At 30.6% G+C, this 19,133-nt stretch overlaps 1 protein-coding gene across 5 annotated transcripts in view; it reads right to left on the bottom strand.

Moving 5' to 3' along the window:
* The window catches only part of LOC116778907 (band 4.1-like protein 4), a 30,538-nt gene extending 19,911 nt beyond the window's left edge, over positions 1–10,627 (bottom strand). For all 5 annotated transcript variants that reach the window (XM_032672990.2, XM_061529884.1, XM_061529885.1 and 2 more), the window contains exons 1-2: positions 10,371–10,627; positions 816–917 (exon numbers count right to left, since the gene is read on the bottom strand). In XM_032672990.2, the coding sequence (XP_032528881.1) occupies positions 816–902 (87 nt within the window). In that variant the 5' untranslated portion in view covers positions 903–917; positions 10,371–10,627. The remainder of the gene's footprint in view (positions 1–815; positions 918–10,370) is intronic.
* Positions 10,628–19,133: the final 8,506 nt, after the last annotated feature.

The raw sequence follows: 19,133 nt of genomic DNA, 5'->3' as shown, positions 1-19,133 counted from the left end.
TTGCCTCGGATCTTTTGGTTCACCAATAGTAGTATTAACAAAAGAACTTTATTTATACAATAAATTTACTGCTAATAAATTTCCTTTTAATCATTTAGAAACTATATATTTTATACATAGTACTTTCTGTATAAAAGTAATATTAATTCAGCATTCAATAAAAAACATTTTATTGACAGTTCATAGAGTAGTGATGCATACTCTGCGAAAACAGTGGTTGACAAATCAATGATGTTATGAATAAAACGCGTGTGTAAGGATACAGCGTTCGAAGGCCTCGCGCACTCGGATATCACTCCTACATTCACCGCGCGACGACAATGCCAGCCAAATAGAATTTAATATTCATAGAGTCGACGTACGATTCAGTGAATTCATCGCCCGCACCTTGGACCCGAGATCCGCATATAAAAGACCTTTCTTGAGCCCCTGGGTGTACTTCAAATAATTCGTCGCGGAATAGCTGCACTTCAAAACTGCGAATAGAAATGGAGAAAAATCCATGCGTTGTTTCATCATCCCGTGAAATTGAAAAGACCGTCACATTCGAGTCCGTCGGGACGTCCGTCTCTGACTGAGGTCGGCTTTCAAATAAAGTTATTAAATAATACTTTTTTCAAAACAACTTTTGGTATGTATAAAATCATTTTTTAACATATCAAAACACAAAACAATCATCATTTATATTATGAAATGATTTAAGTAAATAGTTACTTCGAATTCAATCCTGTAAACCAGTTATATATTTTCCTTTTGAAAACAATAGTTTAGACTTATGATAAATAAATTAAAAAAATATGTGTCTGTATCTGTACCTGTATCTCATGCATCAATTCTCTTTCGTCCAACAAAACCACACGGCAGGCCAGCGTACGTGTCGCTGGACACAGGCAGTCCATCATTTTGCTGTCTGTTATCTAGAACAAATCAAATATATATAGTTAATATTGGTTAAAAATGAATACTTAATGTCAAATATCTCGAATAAAAGCTGATGAACATCAACATTGTATGAATCCAAATACACAATGTAATAGGTATATTTCACTAAGCTAAAGTTCTTGAAGGTAATTACTGAGTTATTTGCACCCAGACTCCATAGTAAAATCACCAAAGGGTTAGTCGAAACCAAATATATCCTCGTTAAAAGTTAGGCCAGAGCGAGCGCGCTACGTTCTCTATTTTAACAATTTTATTTTAATTAGTAACGCGCCCTCCCTATTAGGGAGGGATTTGATTTGACGGATTTTTATGCCCACGTATACAATTATGTTGCCCGTATTGACGGACGACCATTGTGCCGTTAAACGAACTTTTTCTCTTAATTAATGCTTACACACGCGACTTTTAAAATTAAATTGTAATCGGTGTCAGATATCAAATAGCAGATTTTTAATTTCAAAATAAAGTGGAGCGTAAAAACGGTTGTTAATAAGAAGTTTTGAATTTCGACGTATTCTGTAATTTTAAAGAACGTAAATTTAAAAGTTCTTTAATTAATTTTCTTTTTCTTGTATATTGTGCTCGAACATTCAAGATGGCCAGTTTGTTTAGTGCTTTACGTAACATCTAACAATAAAAACTTCGTAACAAGTAACAAAGACGGCAATCCGAACAATTAATCCGAACGATCCCTGCAGAGATTAGAGCTTCCACCATTGACCCCACCATTCCCCTCATGTAGGCAATATTTTGCCGCCATTTTGTGAACATGAAAGCAAAAAGAACTTTGGTGATTGAAATCGTTACTTTACACGGCACCGTCTAATCAAAACTCTGGACTGTCTGGATCAAAATAAAAGAGTTTAATTTTTTATCTGAATTGACAAAAGTATAAGAGAGGGACGATTATAATATTTATAACAAACAGTATGCTGATTTTGGTACGTACATATTATGTGAAGTTGATGATCACACTTCACGTTTCGCTTTATTCATGATATTGAACACCGGGAATGTACTAAGAGGGACAATGCTTCTGGTACATTGACTTGGAACTTTAATTTTACCGTACAATAATTACCGCACTCATTCCCATGTTCATAATTTCCCAGGTGTAATATAGAAGCGAATGTTTTAATATTTCCTGGATCGCACAATAAACATTACATTTGAATTTTATTTAATATGTTATCATTTAAAAGCTCACGTTTAATTTAATTAAATGAAAACGTGCTCGAATTGTAGTAGGAAATAACAGGAAATTATGAAAAAATACATAAAAGCGGTTTTACTCGTATTTCACTTTTCCATTTTGGTATAACATGACTGATATACGGAAACAAAGTTACAATCAATCAGAAAGTTACAATTGAAACAAATTATATGTAAATTTAACCAATAATTCAATATAATTCAACATGTACGAAACCGAATGATTGACAAGCTAAGACCAGATACAAATTTCGGTAGGAGTTCATATATGATATAGTAAAAGTGGGTTATATACAAACATACATATATAAATTACATATTTACAACATATATTTACTTATAATACATAGAGATAGAAGAAAATTTATTAAAAAAATATTATATGTATACTTAAATGTAAACAGGAGATGTTTGATATTATAGTATCTAATTTTATACGGCTTTTATTTATAGTGACATGGTAAAGACGGTGTAGTAGCGGACGTCAGTGCATACCATCACGCATTCATCCCTCGCATACTGATGTAACGAACGTCGAACAAAAATCTGATTTCAAACCTGGTTAAGTCACACCTAGACAGGAAATGTTCAATGGGATGCAAATTTTACTTGCAACGTGAAAATGCTTGAAGGAGTTTCGGATCAGATATTAGTTAACAAACATCTTGCATTTTTGTGACCATGAAATACCTACTTTTTCATATATATTGATGCTAAAGTAAAGCTAAGTAAGGTAAAATGTATTTTTTATAATTCATCTATTTTGCGAATCAACAGCGAGTTAGAGGGTCAAAACCATCAATTCCGTTAATTGATCTTAGCTTTAAAAATCAATCTCTAACCACGTCCGTTGTCTACAGTACATCGTCAAAAAATTCGTAGGTTTAAAATATAAATCCATCCTCATAAACTAGAAAGTTAGAAACTTTGTAAAATGATTGATGCATGTGTGGATTTTTTTACGATTTCACTCAAAAATTAATGATTGTATTTTCTAAGACTTGACAATAAAAGTACAGCTGGTGAATCAGAATATTATATATGCTTTAATATTTCCCGAAATAAGTATAGTATCCCTCGAGAACACGACATAGCAGTTGTATTTTTTATGAAGTCACGTGACATAGTCGACACCGGTTGGTTACCATATCTAGTCTTTTAGAGCAGACATTATTTACAATTCTCTCTTAACTTAATTCATAAGTACATGTGTACAGTGCTACAAGCAAACACTAGTATATATTAAGAATGAAAAATATATTACCATTTTAAATATGAAATATTTATCATAATAAAGGAAATTAATACCTAAAGATTCCATGAAGAAACAAAAAATACGTAAAAATATATTTTTATTATTATTTCTTAAACAATATCCTTAAAGGAAAGTGTTTTTCATTCAATCCTATTTTAACTTTGACTAAACTTCAGCTTCATTGTAATTCAATTTGAAACCCCAAACCCAGCGGAATTTTTAACCACGTCGAATTCAACCACTTAACAAATGATTTAACCTTCATCTACATATAAACAGACGGGATACTACACGGAACGTTTGGCTAACAAAACGAATATATTTTATCCAATTCACTGGCGTGAAAGGTAGAAATGGGCGCTTTTTATATAGGCAATTTATCAAAATGAATCGTGTGTTTTCTATATAAATCGTGTAAAAAAACTGTGATGCATAATATTTCACTTATGCCTTTAGTTCCGACAGTAAAGTTTTCATCAGTAACCGCAAGATAAATTCATAAAGAAGACAGGGAATAAATACCTAGCTATTTAAAGAAACAAAGCGAAAGAGTCGGAAGGGTTTCACGAAAATGACACAGAATTATTTGGAAAATAAGAAGTACTTAACACGAAGAATTAATTTGTTATACATTAATTTGATGAAGCATCAAACACTCAGGGTTGTTTTGTTTAAATTACGAAATTAATTTGTTCAGCCATAACTACGTCCCTATTAAAGTAAATAACCGAGCTCAAATTTTATATGACAATAAGTTGCACGCGATTCTCTTGATATTATTTATGTCGCATTTTTTTATTGATAAAATTAGCATTTTTTATTGATAAAATAGTAATGAAGCTTAATATAAATGTAACAATAATGAAAGAACATCATTATACAGAAACTAAAATGAAAAAATAATATTGGAAGAACATATTTTAGACTACTGAGCAATCTTAAATGACCGCTACAATTGATTTTCACATAATTGAGTTGTGCGAGAATAAGTTGAGAATGTTAAGATAATATAACGTTACATAAGTAAATAAATAGCCAATAATAAAGTATATTACGGGATTTTTAAAAGTGTAATAACATTCTTTTAAGTTAACAGATGACTTAGTTTCAAGTGCTTGCTTGGAAGAAAGCCAAAGAGCTTGAGAATTGCTTGCGAATGATTTAGAGTTGGCGACATATGTCGTACATGGTGAAACTATGTAAAGTGCACAAGAATTTTAAAAAGCTGAGGAAAGAGACTTTTAAACATTGAAACTGGTGAGTCAGGGCTAATGTATTTCGAGTGTATACTTGAGAACAATCATGTGTTTTTATTTGGAACCAAAAATTAGTAGGTACATTTATTAAGAGTGATTACTGGAGTCTAAAATTACGGCAGGTAGCTCCGGGCGATCTCTCTCTCGTAACAATCAGTGGAGTCTGAGATCAAAGCCATCAAGGCTTACCTTTTCTGTTGCTACCCCGCCCACTGTTTAACATTTTTTCAACTCGCATGGGAAATAACTAGTTCGTTCTTTTATTTATTATAGTTTATACCGTAATAACATTTTAAGTGGAATATATCAGTAACACAAAACAATCCATCTTATAATCATGAATAGTAGATATACTGTTTAAAAAATATCTTAAATGATTTTAATCCCTTTTAGATTTAAATCACTCCTAAATTTTTCGACAAGTTTTGTTAAATATTTTAAAATAATAAGATTTTTTGAATAAAAAAGTGCTTATAATTTTAATTAATTTCATACGTAAAAAATCAAGCAAGAACAGCACTATAATATTTAAACATTGGAAAGAGTGGCTCTTAATGTACAGTAAATGTATAAATCACGAAAGTAGTAGTTCATCGTTTTTTGTATTAATAGGAGCGTTAATTAAAAAGTTTCAGTTATTAAATAAAGATTCTCAGCTCAGTTCGGAGTAAGCGTCGGGCGCCTCTAAATGGAATTTTAATAACGCCCGTTTTACCAACACCACATTAGGATATAAACGAACGCCGAGCCTCACATAGATGTAGAGTTGGACACGTTCACTACACGATTAATTGTTTCTATTAACTATGGATATGTACTCGTGTTGCTGAAACCCATTACATTTATCTGCAGAGCTTGATTGATAGAGGAAGGTAGAATCTCGAAAGTTAATTAGTTTTACGACCCCAGTTTCATGTACAATTACAATAATTCACAAAAGTGATGTTCATATTTTATTTTTCAATCATTACGTAACTATTTCCTAATAGAAATTTATAAATAAATACGTAATCAAATAATTATACGCAGCAATATTCTTTACATTTTCAATTTGTTTGATATTATTGATATAAATAATCACATATTATTATTATTTTAATATCGAAGCGAATCGTTTAGAAACATGTTGATGTATATAATTGAACATAGAACACAATTAATATATTCAAGACGTTCCACTTCACCTGTGAGTGAGCAACTAACGAAGACCCTCCGAAACTTTACTATATAGAATATACCCTTTATTTATTTCCAGCACTCGCTTTGAGATAAAAGCGTGTTCTGTCACAGCAAAACGCCTCTTAATGAAACGCGATCGTTGCAAATTCGTCTAAACTTTCGCAACAATGAACAAAACAGACGGCGCTTCACAGTAAGGCCCATATAACGAGGTTAAATTAAATAACAATGAAACTTCGAGAAACATCCTGAAGTGATAAGGCTTGAATGAAGCTACATAAGTTCGATTACTATTGGAAGTTTCTGACCGCAAACTATTTGTGACGGGCTTCTGACTGGCAAGGGAACACTGACTCAGGTGTTCACTGTGGCGTGCAAGTTTGTCGAGATTTATCAGTTTCACAGTACGTGTGTCACAATCAAGGCTATGTGGTATTAAATTAGCACTCTCACTTTTAAACATATAATGAATATCAAATTAGCTGACCCCGTATTAGTGTTCACTTTTAGAAAAGTATGCAAAGTATATATATTACTCGGCTATTTTCATTTTGAACAATTTATCGTCTAACCACAGAGGTGAATTGCTTTTAAAGAATCATAAATAATGGCTAGGTAATAACTATTTCTATTATACATTGTGGCCGTTGGAATACGATATCATTATTTATGAGCTACAGTTTAATTTACAGTGTAATTAGATTTGTTGGTTTTATCCATTTGCAGTCAAAATAGAACAAACTACAGAACCCGCTTCTGCTCGCAGAATCTTACATTAAAGGTGTTTCTTGAATTCTAAAAATCACAACGTATAATATAATTCCGTTTTAGTTTATTATTTCTGTATGAACAGTTCAATTACATAGCTTAAATAAGAATAAGGTATCGTAATGCTATTCGTACTGAATACAAATAAGACCGTTAAACATTTCTCGGTAACATTATTCATAGGGTACTGTCCCATTGTAAACAAAAGGTAATAATAATGAAACTATAAAAATAATAATATATTCTGGTGCGATTATTGGAACGGGAGCGCTTTGATGGCCACGATTCAATCTGGTAATCGGAAATGGGCATTGTGCAACAAAGGCTCTATTGAACGCGACGCGTCCGCATCACCACATGCCCGCGAATAATCATGTCCATTATATATGTACATATATCGTATTTGTACATAGCATGCTATTTAATTAAGAATAATTTGTATAACTATCACTAGGCACTAATTCACATTTTCAAATAAAAATTTTTCGCTATTTCGGCTTAATGAATGCTGGTCATAACATTTGTAACAAGTGAGTTCTAACATTTTCATAGCGATATTATTGTGAAATTATATGTACCAAATATTTGATTAAGGTCATTGGAGATTTGTTATATATATTAAGCATTGGAAAATCCACAATTTTTTCTATCCGAGCAGAAGGTTCTCAGGAGTACATTAAATGCGATCTGTAAAACAGTTGATTTTTGGCTCTAGATCTCGACTTTCCACTGCAATGAAAAATATAATTTCTTTATAACTAATCTCCATTCATGTAGGTATTTTTTTAACGATATTGTCATTGAGATTGCAAAATAGTAAGACCCAAAAATAGTCAAAATTTATTTTGTTGTTTTCAACTACATATTTATAATTGTTATTGGGTATGTTTAAAATCAGGTGAATAAGATTGTGTGTTGGTGTTGAGCTTCAAAAATACTCTAAATAATATAAAAATAAATACGAATATTATATATTTTGAATGTTACATTCATTCACATCAAAATATAAGTCTTTAAATAAAAAAATCTTTAACCAAGAATACCAAAAAAGGAGTCCGTGGTTATAACTGGTAAAGGTACTTCGATGTACCGTAAGCGAGTTTTGCTTGTTGTGCTTTATGGGAACCTAGTCAAATACTGCATTCCAATTATGTCAAATATATACATATGTACGTACTGTTTATACATTTCACCTACAATATGAAAATATCTTCTTAACAGATGCATACATTTTCTACAAGATAAGAAATTGACCAACATCGATATAACTTACAAATTTTTCTGACGACTTGAACTCATATTTATTTAGAACTTAGGACTGAAAAGAAAAAGCAACATCGATTGTTAATTCTCTGATTTGCGTTTCTTTTTGATTAAATTTCCATTTTAAAACAATAATCTAAAAGTTCATTACTGAGGGTATTGGATATTTTACATTAATATTAAAGAGAATCATTAAAATTTTCATTCTTTATTCAAATAACCACAGCGTCTTTATAAAATTCTATAAATATGCGCATTTCAAATTCTATGAAAAACATTTCTCAATATCGTTACATGATTATTATCGAACCCCTTGTAATATCTTCACTGTTGAAGGACAAAGAAGTGGAGTGGTTGGTTTGTGAGCCACAATTCACAAAATTCGTCGAGGACAAGAATCTACTTGACCTCAAGCCCCCAACTCTGACTCATAAATATTAAGACTAAGTTTTAATGAGGAATGGTATTTGGGTTATAAAGGTCTTCAAATTAGATCAAAGATCTCATTCATTAAAACAATGCTTACAGAATAACAAATGTAAATGAGTCGGGGGAAACTAAAGTTGGCAAGTTCAATACCAATTTCTTCTGAACTGTTATTGTTACTTGGTTTTTGTTTAAGATGGGAAGAAGTCTATTTCATTTGTCAAGAAATTTTAGAAATATATTAAGTCAGGCGGTATAAAAATTTCTTTAGATACTTTAACTTTTAAAAATACACACGAGCGTAATATTTTTAAAGTACAACTTTACATTATGCAATGAGGCTGTACCTACTCTATTTTTATTCTGATATTATCCTATTTATAGCGTCTAAATGATAGCAACACATCGTTCTTCGACTTTAAGTACAAGGAAAAGGACAGCGCAACAAAAAGACGTTACTATATTTTATTTCCTCATGAGTAAACCGCCCTAACAAGCAATCACGGGATAGATTAGGGGTCGTTATCAAAGACACACCCAGATAAAAGTTAAGAAAGATGAAATCTCTGGATATATTGATATAGAAAACTATACTTTTGTATTACTTTGGGTACGATAAAATTCTATCAAAATTATTTTTTCTTTTTGATGGAATTACTTTTATGGAACATTATGACATACGGACGAAAAAAAATAGTATAACGTAAATCTATACATTTTATACCGACTTTACAAATTTAGAACACAAAAAACAATGTCGAAAAATGACAAAATAAAGGCATGTTTATTTGTATGTAAATCACCGGTTCCCAAATAACAATAAATTTATTTATACCTACGGATAAAATCAGTACTTACTCACATTTTCAATTGTTTTCAACTATACATACTTTTCACATATACATTTAGCGTTGTCATGAAATATAATTTTCTCCATTACAGTACCCGATTATATATGAATCTCTAATTAGCGTAAATAAGTGAAGTTTTTATAATTGGAGGTTGCTATGGCAATAATTTCGGCAAAATATTGAAATTTACTCCGCTTATATTACGATGAATAAATTCATCATCGTTTATCAGATAAATATAACTCAATGAACAAGAGTCAAATATGAATAAATTAAAATACATTTGATAAAACAGTTGAAAGTCAGAGAAACTAAACGTTTGAATAATTAATTTATATTTGCTCCCAATATTATTTCCCGTCTTTTTATCTATAAGAAATATTTTTTGAGCTACTGATATTATAACTAAAACAGCAATATATTATATTAGCTTTTTACTTATAATATCTATTATAGCAAGACTTTATTGAAAAAAAATAAGGAATAATGATAAATCTAGGTTTATATTGAAATCCTTATCCTGCAAATATTATATCTGTTATTATATATGTTTTTATTATACCTAGCAAAAAATGATAAACAGATTTGAATTAAACTTTACGTTTCGTGAGATTACTTTTCTCCCAATAAGCTTCAAAATAGAACCTAAAAGCAAAACTTCAAACACGCGTCGAAACCCGTTGGTAAAAGTATGTTTAGCATAAGTAAAGTTGCTTATATAATATACTTATCGGTTCTGTGTCAATTAGCTTTTAAATCGTATATTTATATTTATGTCTTTATATTGGAAGTTAATTAAAGTTCATAGAAACCTTAAAATTAGGATCACGAAATTTGAATGACACTTGAATAAGTCGACAGTAAGCTACTTACTTATTCTAAATGAGTGTTTGAATGAAGGTTGTCGGCCACCAAGATGGGGCCAAGAATTTTTAAATAAAACACCAAGAAAAAAGATATTTCAAGGAATTTCAGAAGACTTAAACAACGATAACAAGCATGTTTATGATTGTATCGTGATATTGACAAAGGTAATACTGTGGCAGAGATGAGTGGTGACAGCGGCCACGGTGGCGGGCATTCAACTTTACAGTGACTTCAACACATTACCACGGCAGCTCTATTCCGCTTTATATCACGGGCTATGTACCGAGAAACGCGCTTCAACGCACACACAAATTACTATTAACACCTACAAAAAACTTCAGAGCTACTTACGCCTGAGAACAACTCAGCTTTGTCCTAACTCTCAAACTATCCATGCCATCGCGAACATAGTTTATGACAATTTCTCATACAACTTCTTAACAGTTTTCCTTGCTCACTTTCACAACACTTAAGTTAACATTTTAATTACAACTTTCTTGACGTTGTCTATGCCAAGTGAGGTTATGTGAACAACAAGTGTTATAAACAAAAAGAATACGCGGACGCAAATAAGTTGCGCGAGGTCGTCGTACCACCTGTCTCCAGGACGAACAAGTGTGCACTGCCGTTTGCTGGCTCTAGAGCCGCCGGCCGGCGGGTGAGATTCAGCTTAGCTCTCGCATTCTGCATAAAACAATAAAAAACACATGCTTCAAGTTTGCCCCATAATAACAAAAGTAAATATAACATACTAAATTAACACAATAATTATAATAAAAAATTTAGTTACACGTTAAATATTGTTTTAATAATAGCTTGTTTTCCTGATTCCTAAAGCGACCTCTGGTTCGATTTGCACGACATGCTGAATAAAATCAGCGCCATCTATTGAAAAGCATGAAAATATTTAGAAAAAGCAATGTAGGCTGACTTAACATTAATAGTTTTCCCCGTAAAGTATAGATGGCACAATATTAAAATATTCCTAAACTTGATTCTACCTAATTACCTCTTATTAAAAATTTTTACGTAAATAAGTATTAGTTCATTTAAATAAAACTAGTATTATTCGGATTTACTACGCGGATTTTTATTATTTAAAAACTACATAATCCCGACGTTTCGGTTACTTTGCAGCAACGAGGTGTGTCACCTCGTCTGCCCGTGATCACGGTTGCTGCAAAGTAACCGAAACGTCGGGATTATGTAGTTTTTAAATAATAAAAATCCGCGTAGTAAATCCGAATAATACTAGTTTTATTTAAATGAATACTCGCGAAAATCTTAGATCTCATTATAAGTATTAGTTCAGTTTAGTTACACTACACAAATATTATATTTACGGTTTGAAGGCTGTAGCACAGATCTTATTTTACTCTATCGGAATCCCTCAGATCGTTTATCACGTTTAGAAATCTAATACACGCAACATTTTCACCTACTGTTCTCATACTAGGCTCAGTAATCTTTTTGTTTATAGTCAAATAACACTAATGAATAACAAAGGAGACAGAGAAATCTGAAAACAAATTGGAATCAGTTTGGTTAGTCTAAGTTGGCACCAATACGCTTCATAAACTTAAGATAACCATGCAGGTTAAATTTTTGATGGAAATGTGAAGCTTTTTGTATAAATTTTAACCAAATCTATTAATAAGGATTTGTCAGAAAATGTGCGTCCAACGTCCCTTAAATAATATTTAAAGAAGGCAAATATTACAAAATTGTCTCTCGTATGACTTAGAATGATAAAAGATACTTCTTAATAATAAAAGTTAGGTAAATTAAATTCAGAAACTTATTTTCTTAGGTCAGTTAAACAGACAAACCAATATTGTATATATATCTTCATTATCATAAACGGTATCGTTAAACACCAAAACGTTGTTTCAATAGGCTCTAGAACACAAAAGCAGTGTATACTTTCAGGAGTGGCTTCATAAGATTATAACTGATTAAGCACATTTTAATAAAATTATTCTTTGATTTCTCTACATTACCGAAGTATACTCCAATTGGCTGTGAATCTATATACCAATTTAATTTATACATATAAAAACACTGGAGCATTTTGTTGGCAATATTTGTTACTTATTAGTCATGTTCATTGATATTCCAGCGTGAAAACGAAGCGCGAGCCGAGGCATGACTCATGACTGTAGCCAAACGTGACAAAATTCAACAAAGAGGAAATATCATTTACTAATAAAAGAATACCTTAAAATTCATATATGTATACCACCACTCATAAGCTTTTACTTGCCTTCAAAATATGGTTTTAATCGACTCAAAAACTAAACAGATTGTATGCATTATATTCAGTACTTAGGTATTTATAGTAATATTGTAGATACTAAGGAATAATTTTCTTCCTTCATTTTCCATACTCGAATGTTTTCTTATAGAAAGTAACATTATTTAGAAACTTGAGCAAGTTATATCATATGCGTGTAATGAAATATTCCATCTGATAGCTGTGTTATGTCGCATACAAGGTAAGTCAACGGAGCAAACTGCGCGTAATGCTGAACAATCTAACTTTTAAGATTCCATCGTATTTGTTATGGAAAAAGTTTGAAACGAGAAAATCTTAAGATAAAATTGGGACATAGAAGAGTGGTCTACTTATTAGTTTTAAGATTTTGCTGTAAGTTTCGCTTATAAACGATTCGACACAGATAAATATCATAAAACCTCCTACACTTCCATGTAAGTTTTACGCTTGAACTAAATTTTATCATTTAAAACAAGAAATACAAGGGAGCCAAGAAGAGTCATAAGTTTTTTTACAGCAAAACCTAATTGTTATATAAATGACATCTTTGTTGTTAGATACGAATTATGTAAGCATTATAAGATTCAGTGTGACTGTCGTAAATATGTTGAGATTAAATAATAGACTCATACATCAAGAGTACTTGAACAATGGTAACGTCATTTATGGTCCAGAAACTTCGTCCATCCTAGATTCACTTAAACGACAATCAAAACGTAAAAGTTACTTTCTTAATTAAACTCAGCTACTAAACCGTCCAGATCTTAATAAGACAATTTCTTTTCCCCCCTTTATTTTTCTTCTGAAACTTTTAAATCACTTTAGTTCTAATAGCCTTCATGAAATCCATTTCATAAAAATGTGTATAGAATTCAGTGAATTCCTTACAAACAAAACAACAATACGAGCCAGTTGAAACAAAACAGATAACTGTAATGACTAACGTAACTCATTATTTCATTAATAAACTTTAATTATAACAGTATTTCCTTAAGTGATCTCAGCAAACGTACGCAATATGTACAAACGTTAAATGTACTATCAGTAATGATTAATGGCGACATCTTTAAGAGTAACCACAACGGAGAGGATGAACACAGAACCCGAGACGTGAATCATCACTCTAAACTCCTATTAATTAATTTTAAGTGTAATAATCTTACACAGTCAAATATATATTATTATTTAACGAAGTCAAATCAATGTTTGAATGAATGACCAAAATCAAATCTTCGTACCTAAAATGAGCGTTGAAAAATGTTGTAATCATCCCTCAAAGTCTCAAGTGGCGGAATAATCATACGATTTTAGGAAAAATGAACCATTTTGATGATGAAAAGCTTAAATATAATAAATGCTGTTTTTATTTAAAGAGTATGAACCCTGTCACATCAAAGAGAAATCGCAGACAGACTGCGGGCAAAATGGACAAGTGTAATTACGGGTAAATTGTTTCGAGAGTTCTTAATTGCGTCGGTATTTCAATACGGTGCAGGGCTCGGAAATTTAATTATATCCAAGGGAACTTTGAAGTTTAAAACCTTTTTAGCCTTTTGAAAGGATTACTCATTATGGTAAAAAATGATCTATCATTGAAATAGAGTTTGCACTGAAATATATTACTGTACAGTGTACTATGTAGCCTGCAGGTACTGAAAAATATTCATTTTGCTTTATTTATAAATCCATTGCTATAATAAATAACATTTTAAAAATTGAGACTTTTGTTACATTGCGTTGAAGTGTTTCGTCTGTCTATCCCATGTTGGATTATCGCCGGCCTCGGAGAAGGGTAAAGTTTGTGGATCTCAAAAGAGCTCAAATCGACTTGCATCAACCAACCGTGTTGTACATATTTATAAGGATGTTAGCGGAATTTAATTGAATTCCTAGTATCATCCCCATTTTCCGATTATTAAGCTAAGATGATATATAAAAATAATCACTCAACTAACAGACAAAAAGAAACAAAAACTATGAGTAAAGAGCAATAAATCAATTTGATGAAGAAAAAACAAATGCATATATTTAGGTATGTATGTATATGTACATGCTGTAACCTTAGCTCATTTATAGTCTTTGTCTAGAAAAGTTAAAGATTAAAATTATCCTTTATTTAAATTGTAACCTAATAAATAGAGTATCATGAGTCAACTGCTGGCTTTTAAAATCAAAACTATATTTTATATGTGATATGTACATAGAAACGTTTTTAATAAAATATTCACACAGTCTAAGGCAATCGGATGCGGGCGCTTCGTGTAATTATAACGGTGATACTACACTCAGTAAGTGTTCGATCGAGTGGAACTAGCTTGTTCCCACCATGAAATTGTATACCATTGTATGTGACATTCCGACTAACGAGCTTTAATCCTGTGGTGACAACAAACTTTCGAGAGTATTATTGATTTTTCATTAAAATATGTTGATATAGTCAATATGCTTACTAGATAATAGTTTTTTTGTTAAAACAACGAGTAACATATTGTAAAATAATATAGCACACGCCGTATATGTCATACAGATATTAAAATTTTAAGAAAATCGTTTTTGCGCTTAGAAGATCACTTAACTCTGTTATTTCCCACAAAATCAGTCACCGTAAATGTACCGGTGATGGAAAATACGTGTCGTGCACCTTCACACATTACAGACATGTTAACGGAAACAAACTTTGAATAGATAGTGGAAACAATACTCTAGGTAAAAAATGAGAAAAACAAAATGTTTTTAAGCAAAATATTTCACATAGTAATATTAAATTAAGGTCGATTTTTCATAACATTTAATCAAGACACAATAAAAAAAAACTATATTTTACTAACGTTTTTTATCAACGTGTTAATAATATAAAGAAATATTTGTTTTCATACATAATTAATTAGAAAGTTCTACTAAAGGTAAGTATATTAAGTTCAATTTTCGAATGTTTAATCTAATGCCTATGCTTATTCCACATAACCAAATTTTTTTGGTCAATGATTTCCCTTGCTTTTTATAATATACAAAATTAATATTCATTATATCGATACGGGTTACACAATTGACAATCGTTTAACGGGTTCACCCTGATACGGCTAATTTGTTCAATTGTTACTTAAAATATCTTTACCGGCAGCAGCTGTGTGCCTTATTTGCTTTACAGTTTTGAATCGTTAAGATATTAGTCACTTGCTCTTGTTGACAATTGCATAAATTAGTGATACTTCTGTTTATATTTGTTGCAATGGATAAAATTGTACAAATTGCATCTTAACACTATACTATGTTCTTGCATTAACTGTTTTAACTCTATAGATTTATTTACCTAAAGATATAAATATTATTATTAAAAATATGTAGAAGACGAAGTGTTTATATGTGAGAGGATGAGAAATATTTATATTTTTTATCAATGTAGATTTAGTTTTTAAAGAACGATAAAGCTTAAATTTTGGACTTCTGAATGAAAACACGTTAAACACATACATTTTATTTTTTGCTTTGTCTGTCTTTCCATTCGTCAAAATCCTAATCCTCAAGAACACTGAAAAGTACGGAGGTGATATTAATACATATTAAAGAAGCGAATCTGCTACAGTGTTCTAAAGTCTAAGAGGCAACAGCTCTAATTATTTGATAAATATTTTAGTTCTAAGTGTTCCTGAGGAGATTTACTAATTTACTTTAGCTTACTTTAGAAGATCACAGTACGAAACAGTAATATGAAATAATAATAAGTTATTAATTAATTTATATATAAGCAAAAAGAAAAGAAAACCATGTAAACAAATTAAATTATAAAATTCCTTTTGTTCAGTCGTTGAACAAAAACTGGTACTTTTTAATATATACTTAAAATTAGCAAGTAGAAATTATTCACAATTGAATAACATCTGTTTTAATATTCAAATAATATTCTGATTAATATTATGAATCATTCAACCATAAGTAGAAAAATTTTGACAATTCGATGCAAACGACAGCTATTAAACAATAAGTAGAAGTTAAATTTAAGTAATCTTAAAACACACAAATATATATATATTATATATATAGATATATAGAGAAGAATAAATGTGATATAATTAAATGTTTCATTATATAACTAAGGCATAGGCTTTTAACAATGCCCACTTAATACCAGATGATATCATTCAAATCCAATCTCTTGACTTATCTCGTATAACGAGACGGGCGTGGGAGCGAATGTGTTTCCTGGTAGACTAATTAGAACACTTTGTTTAATTTTACATTTAATAGAAATAAATTAACAAACGATATTGACTCTTATAGATTTTGATTCAGATCATAAACCAGACTTAGTCAGTAAATTGTATGGTTTAAACTGCTGGCGGAAAATGTTTAGGTATACTTTGAAACAATTTTTCGTTTAAGAATATGTAATATGTGCTCAAACTAAATATTTTTCTAATCAATATTATTTAGGTAACATTGAACTTGAATGATACATATTATATAAGAAATACTAATAGTTATCAACAAAAAGCGAACAAAGAGTTAATTTTTTGCTATACTTTGAATAATTATTATTGTATTTAAATGGCGATAATAATCAAATTTGAGCAGTTATTTTAATTCTAAGAATTGAAAATTTATAATCATTTTGTTACGGTACTTCACACTATTATATGCAAAGTGTGCCTGCTTGTACACACATACAAACACACGCCTACGTACATATATGTTCATACGTAACTTGAATAGAACTAAATGATTTAAATTTAGTATTACGACCAAAATTACACAGTCAATATCATTGCCATATATAAGTAATTGATCCTAAATATATCAGAATATATGGTTACTTCATAAATGAACCTAATTAAAGTCAAATGGAAAATCTAATTTCCGGAGTTACGTACCGTGAAGGTCATAAAGTATATAAATGTAACCTTGGCTACTTACGCTTCAATTGTTGTTATTTTGTATTTTGTACGGCTAGTAGCTTTCCGATACAATATGACTTTAATTCCACTAACATTACGGTGATTAAATCTAAGTAATAGAGTACATATTCAATAAGATCTCGAAAATCTCCATACATTAACCTATACGAGATTATTGATATTCACTTAAATAAATTCATATAAGTAGATATGAATTCTGTATACAAATTTTATATAGGAATTATCAATAGCATTAACCAATGTTTACATTACCTAGTAGGAACTTATTGGTTGTTACAATACATTCCAAGGGAGTGGCAAACGCGTTCGTTTCTTGGAACATGCAGATGTTTATATAAGTGTACCTTTTGTTATAGTCACAGTTCTAATAAGAACGAAAGGTTCAAGAGATTCGTTGATGAGTTTGTCGCCTCTGTTCTAAACACTTCAATGAGTGAACAATTTTGATTTAACAAAACAAATACTCTTACTGTAATGTTGACTTTGAAGGGTGCGTTTATTGAAAGAATTCTTCGAGATCATTCATTTGCAAAATTTACGTTATTACATCCATAAAATAATTCACTAAAAGAACCTTAAAATACGTTATAAAAAACTGTATTTGTTAAATGTGATCATACAAAATTCTTAACACAGTTTCATTAATCGAACTTATTAGAATGCTAATATGGCAGAGAATATAGAAAAAAATATTTATCCTTCATACGATTTTGATTTATAATTTTAAAATATAAATCCTCTCTGAGCTGTTATGATTTGAAACGGCTTCCGTGCTGTGCAGCCGCCCAGAACAATAACACGGGCGTGAAGTTTTAGTTAAAACACTGAGAAACACTCGTAAAATGCACTCAATTTATGGAACTCACGAGTTGATTGACCTTATATGCAGACTACATTTATTTCAGATTTAAGTACGTACTTTCTTTTAATTTATCCTTAGCACTTAAATAAAAGTAAGTGATATAAATATGGCAATGTTGACAATGGTAATATTCTGTGTTACGACTTTTGCCTATATATTTTGACCATCAAGACAACTTTACTAACTGTTTAATAAATTTTAAATTAAATTTCATTTAAAGTAGATCCTCTATATAAGGTTATATATTTTAAAGACTCAAGTCACCTTTTTCCTATATGTTGGTTTAAATGTAGAGCATATAAGCAGATATTTTTATAAGAATCTTGAATATGATTCCTATAATATTTGATTACGTGATCAAAATACTTTTTGGGTGAAAAACATTTTAATTAAAAGTTCCTAAATAAAGTTTAATAACAACAAATGGATTAAATGAGATTTTAAATATTTGTAATTTCAAGTACAAGCACGTTTATAACTAAAAACCAGATTAGTAATTCTATGAAAGGAATAAAAGGGTCTTATCTCTACTTTTTTGCAACCCCCTCATTAACTACCTGGAACAAAGAGTTTAGACTCTATTCATTCCGTTTATGATGAAAAAAGTATTTCAACTTAATAATAAAATTCTATTGTATAAATACAATTATACTTAATTAAAAGCAAAATTTTAGCATACGAAAAGATATTTTAAGTCTTTCTGATCATTTTAAAATACGATTTATGGATTTGTGATTTATTAAAAATAAATCACAAATCGCACGTTTGTAAAATATTTAATTCCTATTCTATTGTATAACATATTTAAAATGTTATGCGTTGTGCCAGTGAGGTTCGTGGCGCGTGCGGAGTTCGGCGTGCCCTCAACACTCGCAGGAAGCATGCATCGTGCGTCGCATGAGCGTTATGTCTTCTATTAATGGCTAAACACCGTATACGGTTTTGTAGGGCAAAACGAGCTTCGGGATATGGCTGATAGTTTTTAACTATCCTAACAGTACTAAGCTGTACAGTTGCTTTAATTAACGGCTTATTTTGTATGTCATGGTTGAATCTGAACAATT

Source organism: Danaus plexippus, chromosome 6, assembly GCF_018135715.1.
Source record: "Danaus plexippus chromosome 6, MEX_DaPlex, whole genome shotgun sequence".
In the NCBI taxonomy this organism is placed as follows: domain Eukaryota; kingdom Metazoa; phylum Arthropoda; class Insecta; order Lepidoptera; family Nymphalidae; genus Danaus; species Danaus plexippus.
Note: the sequence above shows the minus strand (reverse complement) of the source record. Positions and strands in the feature narration are given on the sequence as shown.